The 19153-nt window shown below is 45.0% G+C and overlaps 1 protein-coding gene across 1 annotated transcript in view; it reads right to left on the bottom strand.

Moving 5' to 3' along the window:
* Positions 1–19153, bottom strand: part of CEP68 (centrosomal protein 68) — a 68114-nt gene that overhangs the window by 7464 nt on the left and 41497 nt on the right. The window contains exons 2-5 of the mRNA XM_073672169.1: positions 10777–12003; positions 9459–9581; positions 8507–8603; positions 6338–6507 (exon numbers count right to left, since the gene is read on the bottom strand). Of these exons, the coding sequence (XP_073528270.1) occupies positions 6338–6507; positions 8507–8603; positions 9459–9581; positions 10777–11958 (1572 nt within the window). The 5' untranslated portion in view covers positions 11959–12003. The remainder of the gene's footprint in view (positions 1–6337; positions 6508–8506; positions 8604–9458; positions 9582–10776; positions 12004–19153) is intronic.

Below are 19153 nucleotides of genomic sequence, written 5' to 3'. Positions count from 1 at the left end.
ACAACCCACTCAGGGCACACTGACCACAGAGCAGCAGCAGGAGCCGTGCTGCGGTACAGTGTGCCGGCAAATGAAGAGGCTGAATGGTCACTGCTCCCCACGCACAGATTCCCGGCGTGGGGAGCAGTGACTATTCCAGCACAGGGTCTCACACTGTGTGAGGGCGCATGGCAGGGACGCCATGCGGCGCTCACACAGTGAGAGTGTCAGCAGCAGAGCGGGACAGCGCTGGAGGATAGAGGAGGTGAGTATGATTGTTCATTTTTTTTTTTGTAGGCAGCGTGATGGGGGCTCAGAGGGGTGCCATGCATACCAGGATGGGGGCTCAGAGGGGTGCCATGCATACCAGGATGGGGGCTCAGAGGGGTGCCATGCGTACCAGGATGGGGGCTCAGAGGGTGCCATGCGTACCAGGATGGGGGCTCAGAGGGTGCCATGCGTACCAGGATGGGGGCTCAGAGGGTGCCATGCGTACCAGGATGGGGGCTCAAGGGGTGCCATGCGTACCAGGATGGGGGCTCAAGGGGTGCCATGCGTACCAGGATGGAGGCTCAAGGGGTGCCATGCATACCAGGATGGGGGCTCAAGGGGTGCCATGCGTACCAAGATGGGGTATAAAGGGGCACCATGCATACCAGGATGGGGGATAAAGGGGCGCCATGCATACCAGGATGGGGGATAAAGGGGTGCCATGCATACCAGGATAGGGGATAAAGGGGTGCCATACATAACAGGATGGGGGATAAAGGGGTGCCATGCATACCAGGATGAGGGATAAAGGGGTGCCATGCATACCAGGATGGGGGATAAAGGGGTGCCATGCATACCAGGATGGGGGATAAAGGGGTGCCATGCATACCAGGGTGGGATGGGGGCCACTTATACCAGGAAGGAGGGGCCATACATACCAGGATGGAGGATATTAACAGAATTTAGGGACATTACCCCAATACCAGTGTCAGCAGCAGACCCCCTCCCCCATAACAGTGCATCATGACCACATTTTTTGCTTACATTTTTTTTCCTATTTTCCTCCTTTAAAACCTAGGTGCGTTTTATGTTCCGGTGCGTCTTATCGTCCGAAAAATACGGTAAATATAAAAAGGGTTTTCTATCCTGCTGCAAAGCAGAATCAGAGAATAAAAATATCAGAGTGACTCTTCAGGACAGTAGTTTGGTAGCATGGCTCCATCCAGAGAGACAGATTTGGATTCTACAGGATTCCAGCCTCCGGGTACACGGCCCTGATTGGAAGGATACAGATCTGCTCCAGTGACCATTGCTGAATTCTCAGAGATAATTTTAAGAAACCAGGTTGGGACAATGAGATCACCTGATCCCATAGATATGTTGTTTGGGGTTGCCAGGTGGGACCCTCCGGTCGCCTGCAACCCATGGAAACTCTCGGAGAAGCCAGTGTGGGACTCCTGGCCTTGTACCTCGATAGACTGTCAGCTTCCTAAGCTTGCCGCTACCTTCTCTCTGTGGGGGCCTGCCAAAAGCAGGGGGGGCCACTGGTTGAGGTAGTCGGCCCTGCAAGTCCCAAAGTCACAGCTGTTCTATCTCAGGCGGGCCAGCGGAAGGTGAGACTGTGTAATTTTGCACCATCTTGGGTATTTGCTGGGACTGTTCTATGTGTTTATTGCCTGTTTGGTGGTTCAATAAAATATTGCCACACTGTTTTACGCTCACCCTGTGTTGTCTGAGTAGTATTACGCCCACGAAAGACCCTGTGTCTTCACATATATTATGGACATATTTAATTGAGCTGTATATTTTAGGCATCTACTGCCATGTAACATAGAAAATAATACTATTAATGTGAATATCCTACACCTAGCAGCGGGTGGGTAAGACTGGTCATGAACCTATCCCTTGTACTGACTGTTCAAATTACGGGAGCAGAGAGGAAAGGCTGCAGAGTGCTCAGTGCAGAGATTCCTGCACACTTTACACATTTAAAGGGGTATTCCCATCCCAATATGAAGTAGTTGTAATAATAATATTAGCAAATGCCTCCAATTAGAAATGTAGTATAGTTCTTCTGATTCGCTACGTTGCTTACCCCATGTGCAAGGCATTGCCGTATCCATTGTTACCACCACTCATATAGTGACAGTTACTTAGCTGTTAGTGGTTGTAACCATGGATACCTAAGCTACTGCAAAGCCCTGCACATGTCACTTACCCTAGAGAATCAGAAGAACTATACTGCATTTCAAATTGGAGGTATTTGCTAATATTATTATTACACCTACTATATATTAGGATAGGATCTTGGAGATGGGAATACCCCTTTAAGGCCACTTCCTTGGCACTTGTGAACATAGTGCCGGGGGCAATAAAACATGAATCCTGCACCCCAGGTCTAATCACACTGCTCGCCTTTCCTTTATACACCACTGTCAAGCTGCGTGGAATGACGAGAACTTCCCATGAGGACGGTAGTTTACAACACGGCTCTACTTCAGTGTGTACGAGTCCAGTATGGCCGGTCACAGCAGCTCTCAGTCACTGACCACATGGCTCGCAGCACTGGTTACAGCTGTGTGAGGGTCATACCAGCCCGGCCCCGGAGAACTATGCATTGTATGACCTCCATGGTAATGGGCAGTCACATGATTTATAATTAGCAGGCACATAGCAGTCCTGTTACTGCAGTTGAGGAGTGCTGGGATTAATAGTCACACTGCACTTCTCTGCTGCCGGTGGCCATACATACAGTTTGCTGCTTTCTGAGATATTAAAAGGATCGTTCTGCTAATTTCATGTGTATGGAGGAGTATCGAATGTCGGGATAAATAAAAGATCAGGCATAATGGATTTCAACATGCCTGATCCTTATTTTATGAGAGAACACAGACACCTCTTCTTGCCTTATGGTGCATTTATTAGACAATTGGCTAACGAGCGTTCTCAGGCAAGCTCGTTCCCGATTATTCGCCTGTGGAAACATGCCAAAGATCACCCAACAAACCAAAAAGAGTGATTGTTTCGTCTATACCGGCAAAGAAAAAAAAGAGATCATTGTTATTGGCAGCATACCGCATGGTGTAAATTGGGGATGTGCTGCCAATAACAGGATGCAGTATGGGGACCGAACATTCGGGTTTGTGATTGTCCTGTAGCCATCACTGATTGTCGGCCTGTTTCCAGTAGGGGTGAACGACTTACCAAATGGAACTCATGTAAAGGGAATCTGTCAGCCTTTTTTTTTTTATATGTAATCTGACATGAGGTAAGGGTTAAAACACAGAATTCAACGATGAGTCACATGTCAGGCTGTGTGCTGTTTACTTGCATTGAAGGTTTTATCACCTGGTGATTATCATTGCTGTGACTAGCTGGCACGAACTTGCGACTCCGCCTCCTCCTGTGATAACCAGCTCACTGTCTATGGACTTTGTACACAGAGAGCCTGGAGTGGGCAGGGGCAGCTTTCTCAGCTCTGCTGCATTGCTAATAGTGATGAGCGAGTGTGCTCGTTTAACCCTGTGACACATGTAGGGATTGTCTGTTTGTCAGCTGTGTAACAGCCGCGACACATGCAGCCGCGGCGGCTGAAACTGAAATGCCGATCATACCGAAACTACTCATCACTAATTGCTAAATCTAAAACCTCTGATTGTGAGAGAACGGCTGACCCTAGTAAACTAAGTGATACATGGTTGGATACGTGCAGATTTATACTACACAATCTTATACTGCTCCAGACTCCTCAAAGTGGTTCATGCTGTTTGATAAATCTAATCTTAAGACTGTGTAGTCAGGATCAGATGCATCAGGGTGTTTTCTCCAGTTTTCTGGCCTAAAACACATTGAAATTTGTTTGTGCAACTCGGTTTTGTGAGTATATTTTGCAACTTTCGGTGTGTTTTTGCCATTCCTAGCCAGTTCTGCCTTCTTTTCTAAAACTGGACGGACCCAACTAATTCATGATAATTTAATAGTCCCTGACTGAGGTCACATTTCTGGCAGAGGCGCACGCGTCTTAATGAATTTGGTGCATCTTACTGCGGTGCACAGTTCATCAAGACTGCTGCACAAAACACTGCTCTTCATGAATCGGGCCAAAGTTTACAAACCTATTAGTTGACTTTGTGGCAGAAATGTGAGCTACAATTTTGGTGCATTGTGTCGCATGTTAAGCCACGGCTTTCCGATGATTCACGCGTCTTTTCAGTGAGCCCACTAGTCGTAAAAAGATAGGTTCTTGGTGTAAATTACAGCAGAATTCGGGGGCCTTTAGCTTAATAAATGTCCCCCAGTTTGTGATGGGGAACCTAGTAATGAACCTGGGTACTAACATCAATACACACAGGATGCATTGGTGAATATAGATGGAAGGGGAAGTACAGACCACTTGTTCCACTTCTCCGGGGGCTCTGGGGGAAAGCTGTGCAATTAACGTCCACTCTACAGTCCCCCCAACTTTCCCATATCCATCAGATTGGTAGGCAGAGTACGCCTGTAAGAACACCAAAATATACATAAATTTGCTATCACGCAAACCATTTATTTACCTTATTTGCAGGGCCTGCTCCATCAAGGAAGGTGCCAGCTGTTATATACAGCCAACACCTGCCTCTAGCTCCAGTCGCTGCTGTTTAACTACTTAAATGGCTCTATCAATCTCCAACATCAGCATATAAGTGGCACAATCCTGCTGGGCAATCATCGGTTGCCAAGAAAGCCAGAGGCTGCTAAAGGCTCTGCTTACCAACATCTTTGGCTGGGATTCATGGACCAAAATTGCATTAAATAGTGAAAAAAATCATGATGAAGTATAGTATGGGCGGTCAAAATCTCATGTTCAAGCCCCTATGGCAACTAAAGGGGTTTTCCCACAAACAAAAGTTCATTTTAATCAATAGCTCTAGGAATAATAATAACTTCCACAATTGGATGTGTTTAAATAAAATGTTCCTGAGCTGAGATAATCTTATAAATGTGCCCGTGCTGTGTACTGTGTAATGGCTGTGTCTGACCGTACAGGAACATGGTCTGATCATACCACAGCTCCTGGGCAGGGTGGAAGGGGGGAAACTATACAAATAATACAGAAGGGAATCGCAAATGATTCTTTGAAGTAAAAACAGGCAGGGAAATGTTTTACCTCAAAGAAAGAATCAGCTGTGATCCCAGCTGTAATGTCTGTATACTCTGTCTTGCTTCCTCCCCTGCCCAGGAGATGTGGTATGATCAGACCATGTTCCTGCACGGTCAGACACAGCCATTACACAGTACACAGCAGGGGCACATTTATAAGATTATCTCAGCACAGGAACATTTTATTTAAACACCTCCAATTGTGGAACTTATTATTATTCCACAATCTATTAATTAAAATGAATTTTCATTCGTGGAAAAACCCCTTTAAATAATAGATAAAAAAAAAATGTTTTTAAAAGTTTTAATCAACTCCCCCCCCCCCTCCCCCCAGAGTTTCCCAATGTAAAAATGTAAGAAATAAAAAAAGGCATATTCGGCATTTCCACGTTTATAAAAGTCTGATCTATCAAAATATTAATTTAACCCATAAACTAAACTCACTACAGAAATAAACTGAAATCGCCCAAAATGCCTTTTTTCAGTTGCCGGACTTCCTGCCATAAATGCAACAAAAAGCGACCAAAACATACAATGTACACCAAATATACTGTATACAGCTCAATCAACGGAAAAATACAAAAGTTATGGATCTGGAAAATGGTAACAAAACTATTCATTTTCGTCTTACAGGTCATGCAATTCAAAGATAAAACATAAAAAAGAGCGGGCACTAAAACTTTTTTTTTTTTTTAAAAGTCCCTTTAATTTTCTTACATGTTATGTTTTGGCCAAAAAAAATGCAGCTAAAAGTGTGTGTAGTGGTGGCCTGGTGAGGTTTTCCCATCATCACTAGGATATGTCATCTGCTGGGGTCTGAGTACCAGGACCACCACCGATCCTGGGAATGAACGCCCCATGGCCAGTCTCAGCACCGCAGCCGTGTCATTCTCAGGATAAGGCTGCATTCACACACCCGTTGTACAGGTCAATGTGCGGTCTGTTTTTTTTTCTCAGACAACACATGGACCCATAGTTTTGTAGATGGATTTGTTGCTGGTGTAGATCACCTTGGATACGTCATGGACCTGCAATCTACATGTCATGATGCATCCAGCAAGCCAGAGCCAAGAATACACAGACAATGCAGCAGTGTTGGCGTCTTATGTAATAGCCGGCTTCCTTCTGCCTCGCCATCATTAGGCTTCTGTGTACTAGAAGGGTTTTCCTCTGGGGTGGCATGTGTCAGACGGCATTCCTCCTCTGCTTCTGCTGTCCTCTTTCTTACCTAACTTGACTCCATCTCCAGGGAAACATGTTGTTTTAGGTTACCGTTCCTCGCCAAGCTTTCCTCGGTGATGGTATCCATAGCTTCAAGAACAGAGGCGTACAGACGCTCAGCGTGTCTTTCCAGCTCTCCGGACTGCTTGGAAATTAATGTCAGCGTGTCCTTCAAAGCTAATAAAAGATTACAACAAGAAGTCACAAAACAAGAAGGTCTGCAAAGAAGCAAGTCACTAACACAGTTCTTGCCGGGCTGCAGGTGAACTCCTTCACCGTCGACCATCCAAAATGGTGCCACACCAGGAAAGGGTTGACCTACTGTCCTCCCTGGGCTCGTGTGGCCTCTGCTCTGTCTACACAGGAAATGCAAGTCCCATATTCAGGCGATTTATGAGGAACCATCACTGATCTAGTAGTAATCACCAGATTAAGTCTTGAAGGTATCTTCCATGCCACAAATATGCAGCAGATTTTCCGCTGTGTACTTGCTTTTTATTGCTCCAACATCGTGCATGACATTTAATTAATCTCAGGAGATAAATATCGCAGTGTAAATTGACCCATGCTGCAGATGTGAAATCCACAGCATGTCACTTTACCTTGCAGATGTCATTGCAGATTTCACCAGTCGCAATGCACAGAGTGAAATGTGCCATTCACATGAACCTTTTTTTTTAAGCAAAGATACCCGGAGCAGTAAGTGCATCTCCATTGTGGGAGGTCGGCAGCGGAGACGCTATATGGGAACGTACCTTCAAAGCATTCCTACATGTAATGTGTTAATTTGCATATTGTTGACAGCACATCCAGAGATGTGAGATGAGCTGCCGATAAAGGCTATTTCCGAGACAACATAAAAAAGACACAATCGGCTGAAGAACAAGCGTTTGCAGTCTGATTGGCCAATGATTTTAATGCCCGTGTGGCCAATTGCCTTTTGGGTAAAAGGGCTTCAAGTCAAAATTAAACTTTTATATGACAATAAAATCAGCAAAGAACATAATTTAGCAGAAGAGAGATAAAGGCTGGGCCCAGGAGCAATTTTTAGGAGCGAATCCACTAAACAACAACAAAAAAAAAACGCCTTAAAGGGAATCTGTCAGGCGATTCATGCTGCACAATTGTGGCCAGGTAAACTGAAGTTATGAATTCGAGATCCCGCCATGGACCACAGATTGTGAAATGACTAGTCTGGCATTGCCCCCAGCACCACTACAGGTGAATGACAGGTTTCTCCCCAGCGTATACATAGGGAGAGATCTGTCAATCACCTGGAAAAGTGCTGGGATCTTCAAAGTATGTTTTCTCGGAAACACCAGAGTGAATAATATACCTGGCTGCGGTTCATGCCGCCCCCCCATGGTCTGGACAGCATGAATTCCCCCTCAAAGGTTGCCTTTAAAATGTTTGTTTTTTTTAGCAATTTTAAGCAGTTAATGGAGCAAATTTGCTCTAAGAAACGCCGCGTCTGAACATAAAACTCTTCCTTTTCATTTCAATGTTAATCCATCTTTTCGGTCCACATGTTCAGTTTTTCCAAGCATCCCCCCCCCCAACTTTTGGATTCAGAAAAATGCTCGGTGTAGAAAAAAAAAAAAGAAAACGCAAGGCAGACATCATTGAGGCAGATCCCTCCTGGAATCTGCTCCAAATTTGACACATCCAAGTCAGGAGGCTGCAAAAAAAATGCATCAGCGGGGAAAAAAAAAAAAAAAAATGTGCAAAACTGCTTCAGGAAAAAAAAAAAACTTTTCAAAGGCGCCCTAAAAAAAAATAAGCCTGACATATGGATTTTATAACATCACAACATTATAACATCTCGCTGTTAATTTCTGAATCCAAAGCCAAATCGTGAACAAGCTGCAGTACTGTTACGTGATGGCGCCCGGATCATGACGTCACATCCCACAACATTGCACCACAGCCGCCCTATGGCCATCTGTATTTATATACTGCATGCATTATATGTCACGTAGCAGACTGCATGCTGTATATTCCAGGGGTAGTGGTCTATAGCGGCGGTCTCCAACCAATAGCTGTAGCTGTGACTGGACAATGAGAGTTGTAGTTACACAAAAAGAGCAAAAAAAAAGACCTATTTTATGTGCAGCTAATAGAAGTACCCTCAGCCCACCACAGTGCTATGCCATACAATAGTGGACCCTGCACCTACCTGAGCAATTAAGGGCCAAACATCTCTCCAGCGACTCTCCGTCCCTTATAACGGTGTTGGCGAGGAGCTGCTGCTCCGCTACATCTTTCTTCAGTTTCTGGAGGGAAGTGATAAACTGAATATACAATACTTGAATATTACAGGCAGCGCTAAATACATACTGTAAAATATGATGCTAACGCAGCCGTTTACCCCTTTAAAAGGACTCTGGGACAGGCTTGTGGACTATCCCTTTAAATGAAGCCATTGACATACTGCTCTGGTTTGCTTTCTTCTTATCACTTTATTGCTTCACTTTGTGTGCACGTATGATTTAGGGCAATGTTATAATATTATTCCAGCCAAGCAAATTTTAGTTTTTGTTCTTCACCTTCTTCCAAGACCCATACTTTTTTTTTTTCCATTGACATAGCTGTGTGAGGGCTTATTTTTCTGCGGGACGAGCTGTAGTTTTGAATAACACCATGTTTTATCATGTAATGCTCTGGAACTTACCAAATATGTTTTTTAGATTTTTTTTTCCATTTCTTGTATTTTATTTTATTTTTTTATCTCCCTCCCCCCATAAGGGGACCTGTGATTGTTTGCCGTATTGTACTATATACTGCAATACTTCAGTATCTTAGCATGTGGTAAAAATCATGATCTCCTATGAAGCCCAGCCATGGCCTAAGCTTCAGGGCAGTACAAAACTGAAGTCAGTTCCCAGCTGACTAACAACTCAACTGCACCCCAGAATCACTTTATAGGAGGGGAATGGGCGCCGAAACAAGCGCCCCACACCATTTAAATGCTGCAGTCAGAGATGGACTACAGCATTTAAGTGGCTAAATAGCAGCGATCAGAGCCATTAACACAGCCAACATCTGCCCGGTATGGAGCACACTCTGCAACTGAGCCAACTCCATGTACCAGGACTGGGGTTAAAGGGGTTGTACAGAGGATCTCTTACCAGGTACAGGCTGAGGGCTAGCTGAATGCTCTCCACATTTGGCTTTGGAGCCGTCCAGTTGTCCGTTACTTCTGAAAAGTTGTACAACCATTCAATCAGCCGGTCCAGATGCTGGCAAAACCTCTGTGTGCAACAGGGAACAGCAGATTACAAGCGTCCGTCCCAGCGCCCATCACAATTCACACGTTATCACAGACATGGCAGGCAAATCTTACTTTCGTATTAAGTCTAGGGCAGCTCCAGAGAGGGTACACGGTACATGGGTGTGGAGTCCAACAGCTCGGCAGGAGTTATCTCCCTACTGTGAGCGATAGGGGTACCAGTCTGAGACTGCCCTCTCTGAATGCTAGAATGTTGGGTCCTTTAGGGGAACATTAAGGACTCGTGACCACTTTTGCTACTAGGGGATATTTAGAAATATCACTGGTCTATGGCTTACTGCTGAGAGTTGCCAGTTATAACTCTATACAGACCCTGGTTGATTCCCCTGTTGCTCTAATCCTGCTTGATAGATTCCCATTGCTGACCTGGGGATGACTTCACCCTCCATTTGCTTGTCACTATTGCCTCTGACCTAACCTATCTCCTGACTTTGTCACTCACCATTGTCTTAGCCCTATATCTGCCCCCTCTGGTTTCAACCCAGCTAGTCAACCTTCCTCTGCCACCTCGTTTTACCAGCAAGCATCTTGTCCGTTGACACAAACCAGAAGACCCTGTTCTAAGTCCAGATCCCTGCATAGGGGCTAAAGGTTGAAGTCCAAAGTTGCACTAGAGCCTTACAAGATAAGTGGCTTTTACAAAGTTTGTCCATGGAAGCCCTATTAAAGGAGTTGTTCAAAAGTGTGATAAAAATGGCCGACATCACAAATTTCAAGCTGCAACCAATCATAGTCACGTGTCAGGACTGGTTGCAACCTGAAGAAACACTGCTCAAGACATGAGTCTCAACTGTTAGAGGAGCAGCATTGTGAATAAACATACCAGATCCGCAAACCAGAAGCGGTGTAGGGCTGTAACATGGGGGGAAAAAACAACTCTTCTGCCGATTGAGCACGTTTTTTCTTCTCCGGCTCAGTGCTTTGTATGGGGTTTTAACATAGATTTCTGTGCAGAATGCACATCAAAGTCTACATAAAAACACCCTCAGTTTTACAAGTGTCCCATAACCTATGCCCACAGGAATATGAGGTCATCCATAGATGGTCCTTTTTCCTACATGTAGCAGTTTTCCTATGGTGGAATTCTAAATCACAAGACTAATATAGTAATCCATTAGTATAAAGAAACACACTAAATTAATAAATATTTTTTTTACCTGTATTCTTTGAACAAGAGATTTAGTTTCCTTGACTGATGCACATCTAGACATGTCCAAGGCCTCTGATGTCACCCTTCCATCAAGCATGTCTCTCAGAGAAGAAAACCTATTTACTTTCACTTCATCATGGTTAAAAACATCAAAGATATATTTTTGGTCTTTGGGGTCATCATCTGAGACTCTGCTTTTCGTTTTGGCACCAGATCCTTGGTCCTTGTCATCTACAGTTATGGACAGTTCCTTCAAATGAGTAGCCAGAGTCTCCAACTCCTTCAGAGTTGGCGGTAAGGACAGATACTCCTCATCTGTGTCCAGATCTTTGTGGAGTGGAAGAACACTGGTGGTAGATAAAAAGTGTCCTGATTGGTGAGAATAACCTCTGGAGGACTTGTCTTCAGAGAAGATCTTATCAATCAAGTCATGTTTGGGGGGAGGAAGACTAGTGGTGCACACCTTGCCAAGATTCAACTTTGTGGCATAAGGCGAAAACTCCCCACACAAAGTCACATTCGAGGACCTTGGTGAGTTTTGTAATCCAAGATAATCAGGTCTTTTCAGTAAAGGTGTTGAAAAGGCAAATGGCAAGCTCAGATTATTTTCATGTAAGTATCGATCAGTCTTTGCTTTGTGGTCGTCTCTGTAAGTACAAGTGAAAGAACCAAACTTACTGTCACAAGAAGCATTATAGCTATCGAGGTCAACACCAGAGTCATGTAAAAAAGCATCGGCCTCATCCTCCTCATCTTTATTAAGGAAATACTTTGGATTCAAGGGATATGTATAATCTAACAAGTCCTGATACTCTTTATTTGGATCCCAGTGAGGGGACGTTCGGTCAGGACGAGGAGGGAGGGTGTTTGGAATTGCACAGGCCCAATATTGTTCGGCTAATGTCTGGGACTTTTCAGAACAACTCATATTGTTAAAATTAGATTTTAAAGATCTACATGACCCTAAATGTGGCCTATACTTAGAATGTGCCACTGAAATATCACACGCAGAGCATGGAGAGTCTAAAATAGTCCACGATTTTGGTCTGTCCTGCTGAAGATCATCACTGTCATCAGACATTGTCCTTGTAGGCTCAGCTCCTGAAGCTTTATGTTCTGGGTTGTATATGTTCTGATAACCGGATGCATTTGATGGAAAGATCTTCTCTCTACATGAATCCATGTTCATTAATCTGGAAAATCTTCTCTAGGCATAATATAGACTATCTCCTCCCTGGAAGGGTAAATGAAACAGTAGATACTCAGATCAATGTTACACAAGAGTGAGTTAAAGGGGTTTTGAAATAGTAAGACTCTGTTAAGTAAAGGTTGGACCACCAACAATCAGAAGGATGAGGGTCCTCTTAATTCAACGGAACAACAAAGCATACTGGGGTCAAGCCCCATATTCATCAAACACGGATGGCCTATGTCTTACTGTAGGAATCTGTGAGCTTTCCTCTGTTTTACTAAATAACTGTATAAAATATCAATTCTGGAGCACATTTTCTTAAGACTTAAGTTTCTTAAGAGTCTTAAGAAAAGAAAAAAAATTGTTGAAACCTGGGGCTGTAAAAATAGCCTCAAATGAATTGCTCTTTCAGGTGGGCTTTGTTTGGTGGCCAGAGTGGGATCCACTGTTGGGGTATATGCACACAATGTCTTTAACAGGCGGATATGCTAAGAAACCCATCCGAAAAAGCCCCCAGAAGAAGTTCAAAAGAATGTACACATGCTTTTCTTTGTAAAAACAACTTACTGTGCACATCTTAGTGCTTTTGTGATTATTTTAACAGGAAATCACCAAAACGACACGAACAAACGATGCTTCTCGACCAAAAAACTTTGATGTGTCCTGACGCATCTTCATCTTTAAAAACATGGCAGGTTCATCCACGTGTAGAAGACATTGTGTGCCCATGCCCTTAAGGCCCCTGTACACACCTAAAAGGCAGCAAAATCCACCAATTTTGGTGCCATTAGTCAACCATCCAATGTGTATGGGGGGGGCCTTTGGACTCTTCCCCCATTAGATTATTTTTTTTGGGGGGGGGGGCTGGGAGGAATCCGGTAGTTGGAATTCAATCGACCGATCCTTTTGTTCTGTGGGCAGAGGAGTTCCTGGCAGCTTTTTCTGCTGTCCCCATAGAGAACACAGGGACGCTTGGCTGAGCCCAGTGATCCTGTGTATGGCTGTAGGGACAGGTATCTAATGTGTATCTCCAGGTTTTAGAGGGAACCCATTTCTATAACATCCAAATGCCAAAAAGGTTGCACCGACAAGGTTGGTCTTGATGAGACATACAGTGGTGGCCAAAAGTATTGGCACCCCTGCAATTCTGTCAGATAATACTCAGTTTCTTCCTGAAAATGATTGTAATCACAAATTCTTTGGTATTAAGCTCTTCATTTAATTTGCTTGCAAGGAAAAAACACAAAAGAGAATGAAGCAAAAATCAAATCATTGATCATTTCACACAAAACTCCAAAAATGGGCCAGACAAAAGTATTGGCACCCTCAGCCTAATACTTGGTTGCACAACCTTTAGCCAAAATAACTGCGAACAACCGCTTCCGGTAACCATCAATGAGTTTCTTACAATGCTCTGCTGGAATTGTAGACCATTCTTCTTTGGCAAACTGCTCCAGGTCCCTGATATTTGAAGGGTGCCTTCTCCAAACTGCCATTTTGAGATCTCTCCACATGTGTTCTATGGGATTCAGGTCTGGACTCATTGCTGGCCACCTTAGAAGTCTCCAGTGCTCTCTCTCAAACCATTTTATAGTGCTTTTGGAAGTGTGTTTTGGGTCATTGTCCTGCTGGAAGACCCATGACCTCTGAGGGAGACCCAGCTTTCTCACACTGGGCCCTACATTATGCTGCAAAATTTGTTGGTAGTCTTCAGACTTCATTATGCCATGCACACGGTCAAGCAGTCCAGTGCCAGAGGCAGCAAAGCAACCCCAAAACATCAGGGAACCTGGACCGTGTTCTTTTCTTTGAATGCCTCTTTTTTTTTTCCTGTACACTCTATGTTGATGCTTTTTCCCAAAAAGCTCTACCTTTTGTCTCATCTGACCAGAGAACATTCTTCCAAAACGTTTTAGGCTTTCTCAGGTAAGTTTTGGCAAACTCCAGCCTGGCTTTTTTATGTCTCGGGGTAAGAAGTGGGGTCTTCCTGGGTATCCTACCATACAGTCCCTTTTCATTCAGACGCCGACGGATAGTACGGGTTGACACTGTTGTACCCTCGGACTGCAGGGCAGCTTGAACTTGTTTGGATGTTAGTCGAGGTTCTTTATCCACCATCCGCACAATGTTGTGTTGAAATCTCTCGTCAATTTTTCTTTTCCGTCCACATCTAGGGAGGTTAGCCACAGTGCCATGGGCTTTAAACTTCTTCATGACACTGCGCACGGAAGACACAGGAACATTCAGGTCTTTGGAGATGGACTTGTAGCATTGAGATTGCTCATGCTTCCTCACAATTTGGTTTCTCAAGTCCTCAGACAGTTCTTTGGTCTTCTTTCTTTTCTCCATGCTCAATGTGGTACACACATGGACACAGGACAGAGGTTGAGTCAACTTTAATCCATGTTAACTGGCTGCAAGTGTGATTTAGTTATTGCCAACACCTGTTAGGTGCCACAGGTAAGTTACAGGTGCTGTTAATTACACGAATTAGAGAAGCATCACATGATTTTTCAAAAGGTGCCAATACTTTTGTCCACCCCCTTTTTTTAGGTTTGGTGTGGAATTATATCCAATTTGGCTTTAGGACAATTCTTTTTGTGTTTTTTTCATTGAAGACAAATTAAATGAAGATAATCATACCAAAGAATTTGTGATTGCAATCATTTTTCAGGAAGACACCGAGTATTATCTGACAGAATTGCAGGGGTGCCAATACTTTTGGCCAGCACTGTAAGTGAGATACGTTAAGTCCTTACTATTATTTTGCAAAACTTGAATTTAGGGTATGTGCACACGATGCAGAAAATTTCTGCATCATTTCTGCATCTCCCTGGCAGAAAAAACGCATGCAGATTGTGCATGCGTTTTTCCTGCGGAATACATGCGGATTCACATGCGTTTCCACATGCGGATTGACAAGTGCTTTCCAGGCGATTTTAGCATCACCTGGAAAGTGCTTGACAACTAGGTCACACTATATAAATCCATACAAACAGCATGGATTTATATAGTGTGACCCGAGAGAGTGTATATGACGCGCCCCCTGGGCCATGTTCAGGGGATACCCGGAGCCGGATCTGAATAGGAGTAGTAGTCCTCGTGGCGGTGACCCGGTCCGTGCCCAGGGTGTCAAACTAGAAGGCAGTGTTTGGCAGATGATACTGTATTGTTCGACTACGCCACCCGTTGAATGCAGCTATGGAGCTGCCGCTGCAGGGCAGACCGCTGAGGCCGGTGGTAGGATTGTGCAGCGTGGATGGTATACCCCCCAACGGGAGGGGTATGGCCTCAGGGCAGCTATTGTGAGTTGGATGAGGGGAGTGATGGTGCGGGTGTCCCGGTACTGAGGGTGCAGGTGTGACCACGAAACACGGAGGCTTGAAGTGCAGTTTCAAAAGCTTTACTCACTGTTCTTTATCCGGTCGCTTGTGCACAGTAAGGACCACCCGAGTCATGCTGCGTCCACCAGGTCAGGGACTCGGCCAACTCCCAGGTAGTTCCAGAGCGTGGTCCAGAGCTCCCCTCTCTTCCTTCCTGCTGGCCGTTCTCACCAGGGACCCACCTATGTCCGGCTCCCTCGGGCCTCTTGGTGGTGAAACCTTTTCTGGCTTCCCTGGCCCCATGCGTGGTATGCCTTCCTGGTGGATGTGGTGAGGGTCGTGCCAAAGCTTGACCACGACCTCCGGTTCCTGGCTGAGGATGATTAGCCTCTACCAGTTTGGGATCCGGTACCCTTCTCTGCCAACCCTTCACCCTTTTCGTTCTCTTGTAGGATCTCAGGGTTCCCTCTCTCCTTGCGTCTCTGGGCCTTTCTGCCTCCTTCTCTCTGCTTCAGGCCTGGCCCTGGAGCTGGGCCCAGCCGGAGCCACAGCTCCCTGTCAGCCCTCTCTGGCTGAACTCCTCTCTCCACGGAACAGACCCTGATCCAAGATGGTGCCCACCTTTTATACTCCCTCTGACACCCGAGCCCTGGTGACAATGCAACCAATGGGCTCCTACCTATGCCCAGAGTCCCTCCCCTGTCTGCTCCTACACCACTGGGATGTTCCCCCCCCCCCCCCCACTCCAGCCAGGGACAGACGCTGTCGTACCTGCACAACTATCTGGTGGGAGTACCGTTGTTCTGTCCCCCGGAAATGGGGTGTATGTGGTGCATGCAGCTAACTGAGCTCTGTCCCACACTCCATCCTTACCCGGGAGTGGAATACCACACCTCTGGTTCGAGGTGCAATACCCCTGTAGCAGCCGAGTCCTCGGGGTGCTACATATATACTTACCTCCGATGGCCCGCGCTGTCCTGCTTTACACTCCGTTCTCCCAGCAACTTTGAATTGAAAGACCTGTCGACGTCAGCGTCACGTGACCCGTCACATGACTGACGTCAGCGCAGGTCCTTCAACTCACTGCAAGTGCCGGGAACCAAGCAGGAGTGGTGCGCGGGCCAACAGATGGTAAGTATATATATATATATATTTTTTTTATTTTATTCTTGTTTTACAGCTTTTTTAATGGTACCTGGGTGTGGATGAGAGTCTCCTCTTCTCCACACTCGGGTACCATCCGCACATTAGAATGCGCCAATAACGCAAGTACAGATGCAGTCTTGCGGAATTGGCGCGTTCTAATGCAAGTCAATGACGGCGAAAACGCCGCGTTTACGCAAAATTAATTGACATGCTGCGGATTTTTGAGTGCAGCGTTTACGCTGCGGAAAAATCCGCATCATGGGCACAGCACATGCGGATTTCAATTGGGGAACATTGCTGCCCTTCTACCATGCGTTTTTAATGCGTTTCCGCGGCGTTTACGCAACTGCAAAAATGCCGCGGAAACGCATTAAATACGCATCGTGTGAACTCAGCCTTAATGTTTTGCAGGAAAGAGCTTGTGAAATTAAGATAGAAGTACACTGCTATGGAATTTGCTGCTACATAGGAAATAAAAGGAGGAGCACTGTTCAGTCCAATACGTCACCAGTTAAGAAGGAATTAGAGAATGCAGTCACTCTGCTCCTCATTAACTTCGAGGAGGTTTTCCTGCTATTTGTGTCCTCGTCAAACAAGTTCTAACAAAACCCAACCATTAACAGCGAGATAAAACATTACTTATTAATATATTCTGCATCAAACCTGTGGAACGACTAGACCATCAAACCAGCAAATGTGGACACAGCTAACTGTATTATAGACCTCAGGTGCCTTATCTTAAAGCTGTCCATACACATAAAATACAGAACCGGCCAACCATCTCACATGTATGGGGTTCTCCAGAGTGTCCCCCATGTCAGATGTTTGTTCGCAGAACACAAGGGCGGCTAGTGGTTAGCGTCACTATCCGTGAAGTACTCGGAGATATCTAAATGCAGATTATGTAATCGTGGAGAAGGCCATGTTTGCCCTCAGCTTATCACCTTGTATCCTCACAATGTAATCCATAATTACAGAATACCACATTATAGCATGGAGGAGGAAGAGGACAAGGAAGCCATTGTTCTGTCACTGATGTCAATGGGACAGTTTTACTGATAAGGAATGGGGCTGCGCTAATACAATAACATCATACTTGCTGAGCAGGAAATATCTGGTTCGATTGTCCTTTAGGAGCCTAAGGGTCCGCATACACAAAATATAGCTTTCGAGCAAACCATTGATCAAACCATCCTAGGGCCAACAGATCTCTCTCCTGACTCCTCCATACATAGGAGCTTGCTCCGGATGGCCATACACAAAAGATAGCTGTCGGCTGAACAATCAGCCAGAGCATCATTGGGCCGACAACTATCTCAGCCAACTATCCTAAACACACGAGTCTTTCAGCCAAGCACTCCCGAGTTCTCTACGAGAAAGCTGTCAACTGATAAGGTCGGCTAGTGGCTTATCTCAGCGAGAAGCATGTGATCGGCAGACTGAAATCGGACATACCACATCGACTGTTGGCCAGCGCCCCCATACACATTAGATGGTTGGCGGAACCCTTTGATATCGGTGGGTTCAGCCGACATTAGTCTAATGTGTATTGGGGCCATAAGGGGCCCAAACCCATACACAATAGATAGCTGTCAGCTGAATAAATCGACCAAACCATCGTTCTGCCAACAGCTCTCTCTTTCCCAACTCCTTCACAGCCTTTGCTCTTTGCTCAGCTGTGCGCTCCTGTGCTTTCTATGACAGAGCGCTGCCAGACTCCTCTGGTGGCATTTTATCTTGCTGAGAAACAAAAGGATCAGAAATCTGATCAATATCTCTCCCGACATGATGTGTCAGGTGCCCCTTACACTTTAGATTGTCAGCCAAGCCCCGAGTTATTGGCAGGTTTTGCCGATGTTAGTCTAATGTATATGGGGAGCCTTAAAAGGGTTTTTCCCATGAACACAAGTTGATTTTAATCAATAAATCTTGGAATAATACTAATTTCCACAATTGGAGGTGTTTAAATAAAATGTTCCTGTGCTGAGATAATCTTATAAATGTGCCCCTGCTGTGTACTGTGTAATGGCTGTGTCTGACCATGCAGGGACATAGTCTGATCATACCACATCTCCTGGGCAGGGGAGGAAGCAAAAGAGTATACAGACAGGACAGCAGAGGATCACAGCTGATTATTTTTGTGAGTAAAACATTTCCCTGCCTGTTTTTAAACAATGTTTTACTTCAAAGAAAGAATCAGCTGTGATCCCCGGCTGTAATGTCTGTATACTCTTTCTTCCTCCCCTGCCCAGGAGCTGTGGTATGATCAGACCATGTTCCTGCAGGGTCAGACACAGCCATTACACAGCACACAGCAGGGTCACATTTATAAGATTATCTCGGCACAGGAACATTTTATTTAAACACATCTAATTGTGGAAATTATTATTATTCCAAGATCTATTGATTAAAATCAACTTTTGTTAGTGGGAAAACCCCTATAAAGCTGCCTATAAAAATAGGAAAATGGTTATGGTTTCTGCAACTCAATATCTATGAGGACTTCCTGATGGCAGCTGTTAAGAGAAAAGAAGATTGAAATCTAGCATGCCCAATGTGCCCAACCCTTTGTTTCTGTTTCGCTTGTGGATTAGAAGCTGCCAGAAATATCTTGTACTCGCTTGTCTGTGCCACCCCTGTTAAATAATAATAATCTTTTTATTTAGATAGCGCCAACATATTCCACAGAACTTTACAATTCAGACAATTTACAGACATTATAG

This window comes from Phyllobates terribilis, unplaced genomic scaffold (assembly GCF_046119375.1).
Source record: "Phyllobates terribilis strain yellow unplaced genomic scaffold, ASM4611937v1 Scaffold_3__8_contigs__length_932513732, whole genome shotgun sequence".
Lineage (NCBI taxonomy): Eukaryota > Metazoa > Chordata > Amphibia > Anura > Dendrobatidae > Phyllobates > Phyllobates terribilis.
The sequence above is the reverse complement of the archived record's forward strand: the minus strand, read 5'-3'. Positions and strand labels throughout refer to the sequence as shown.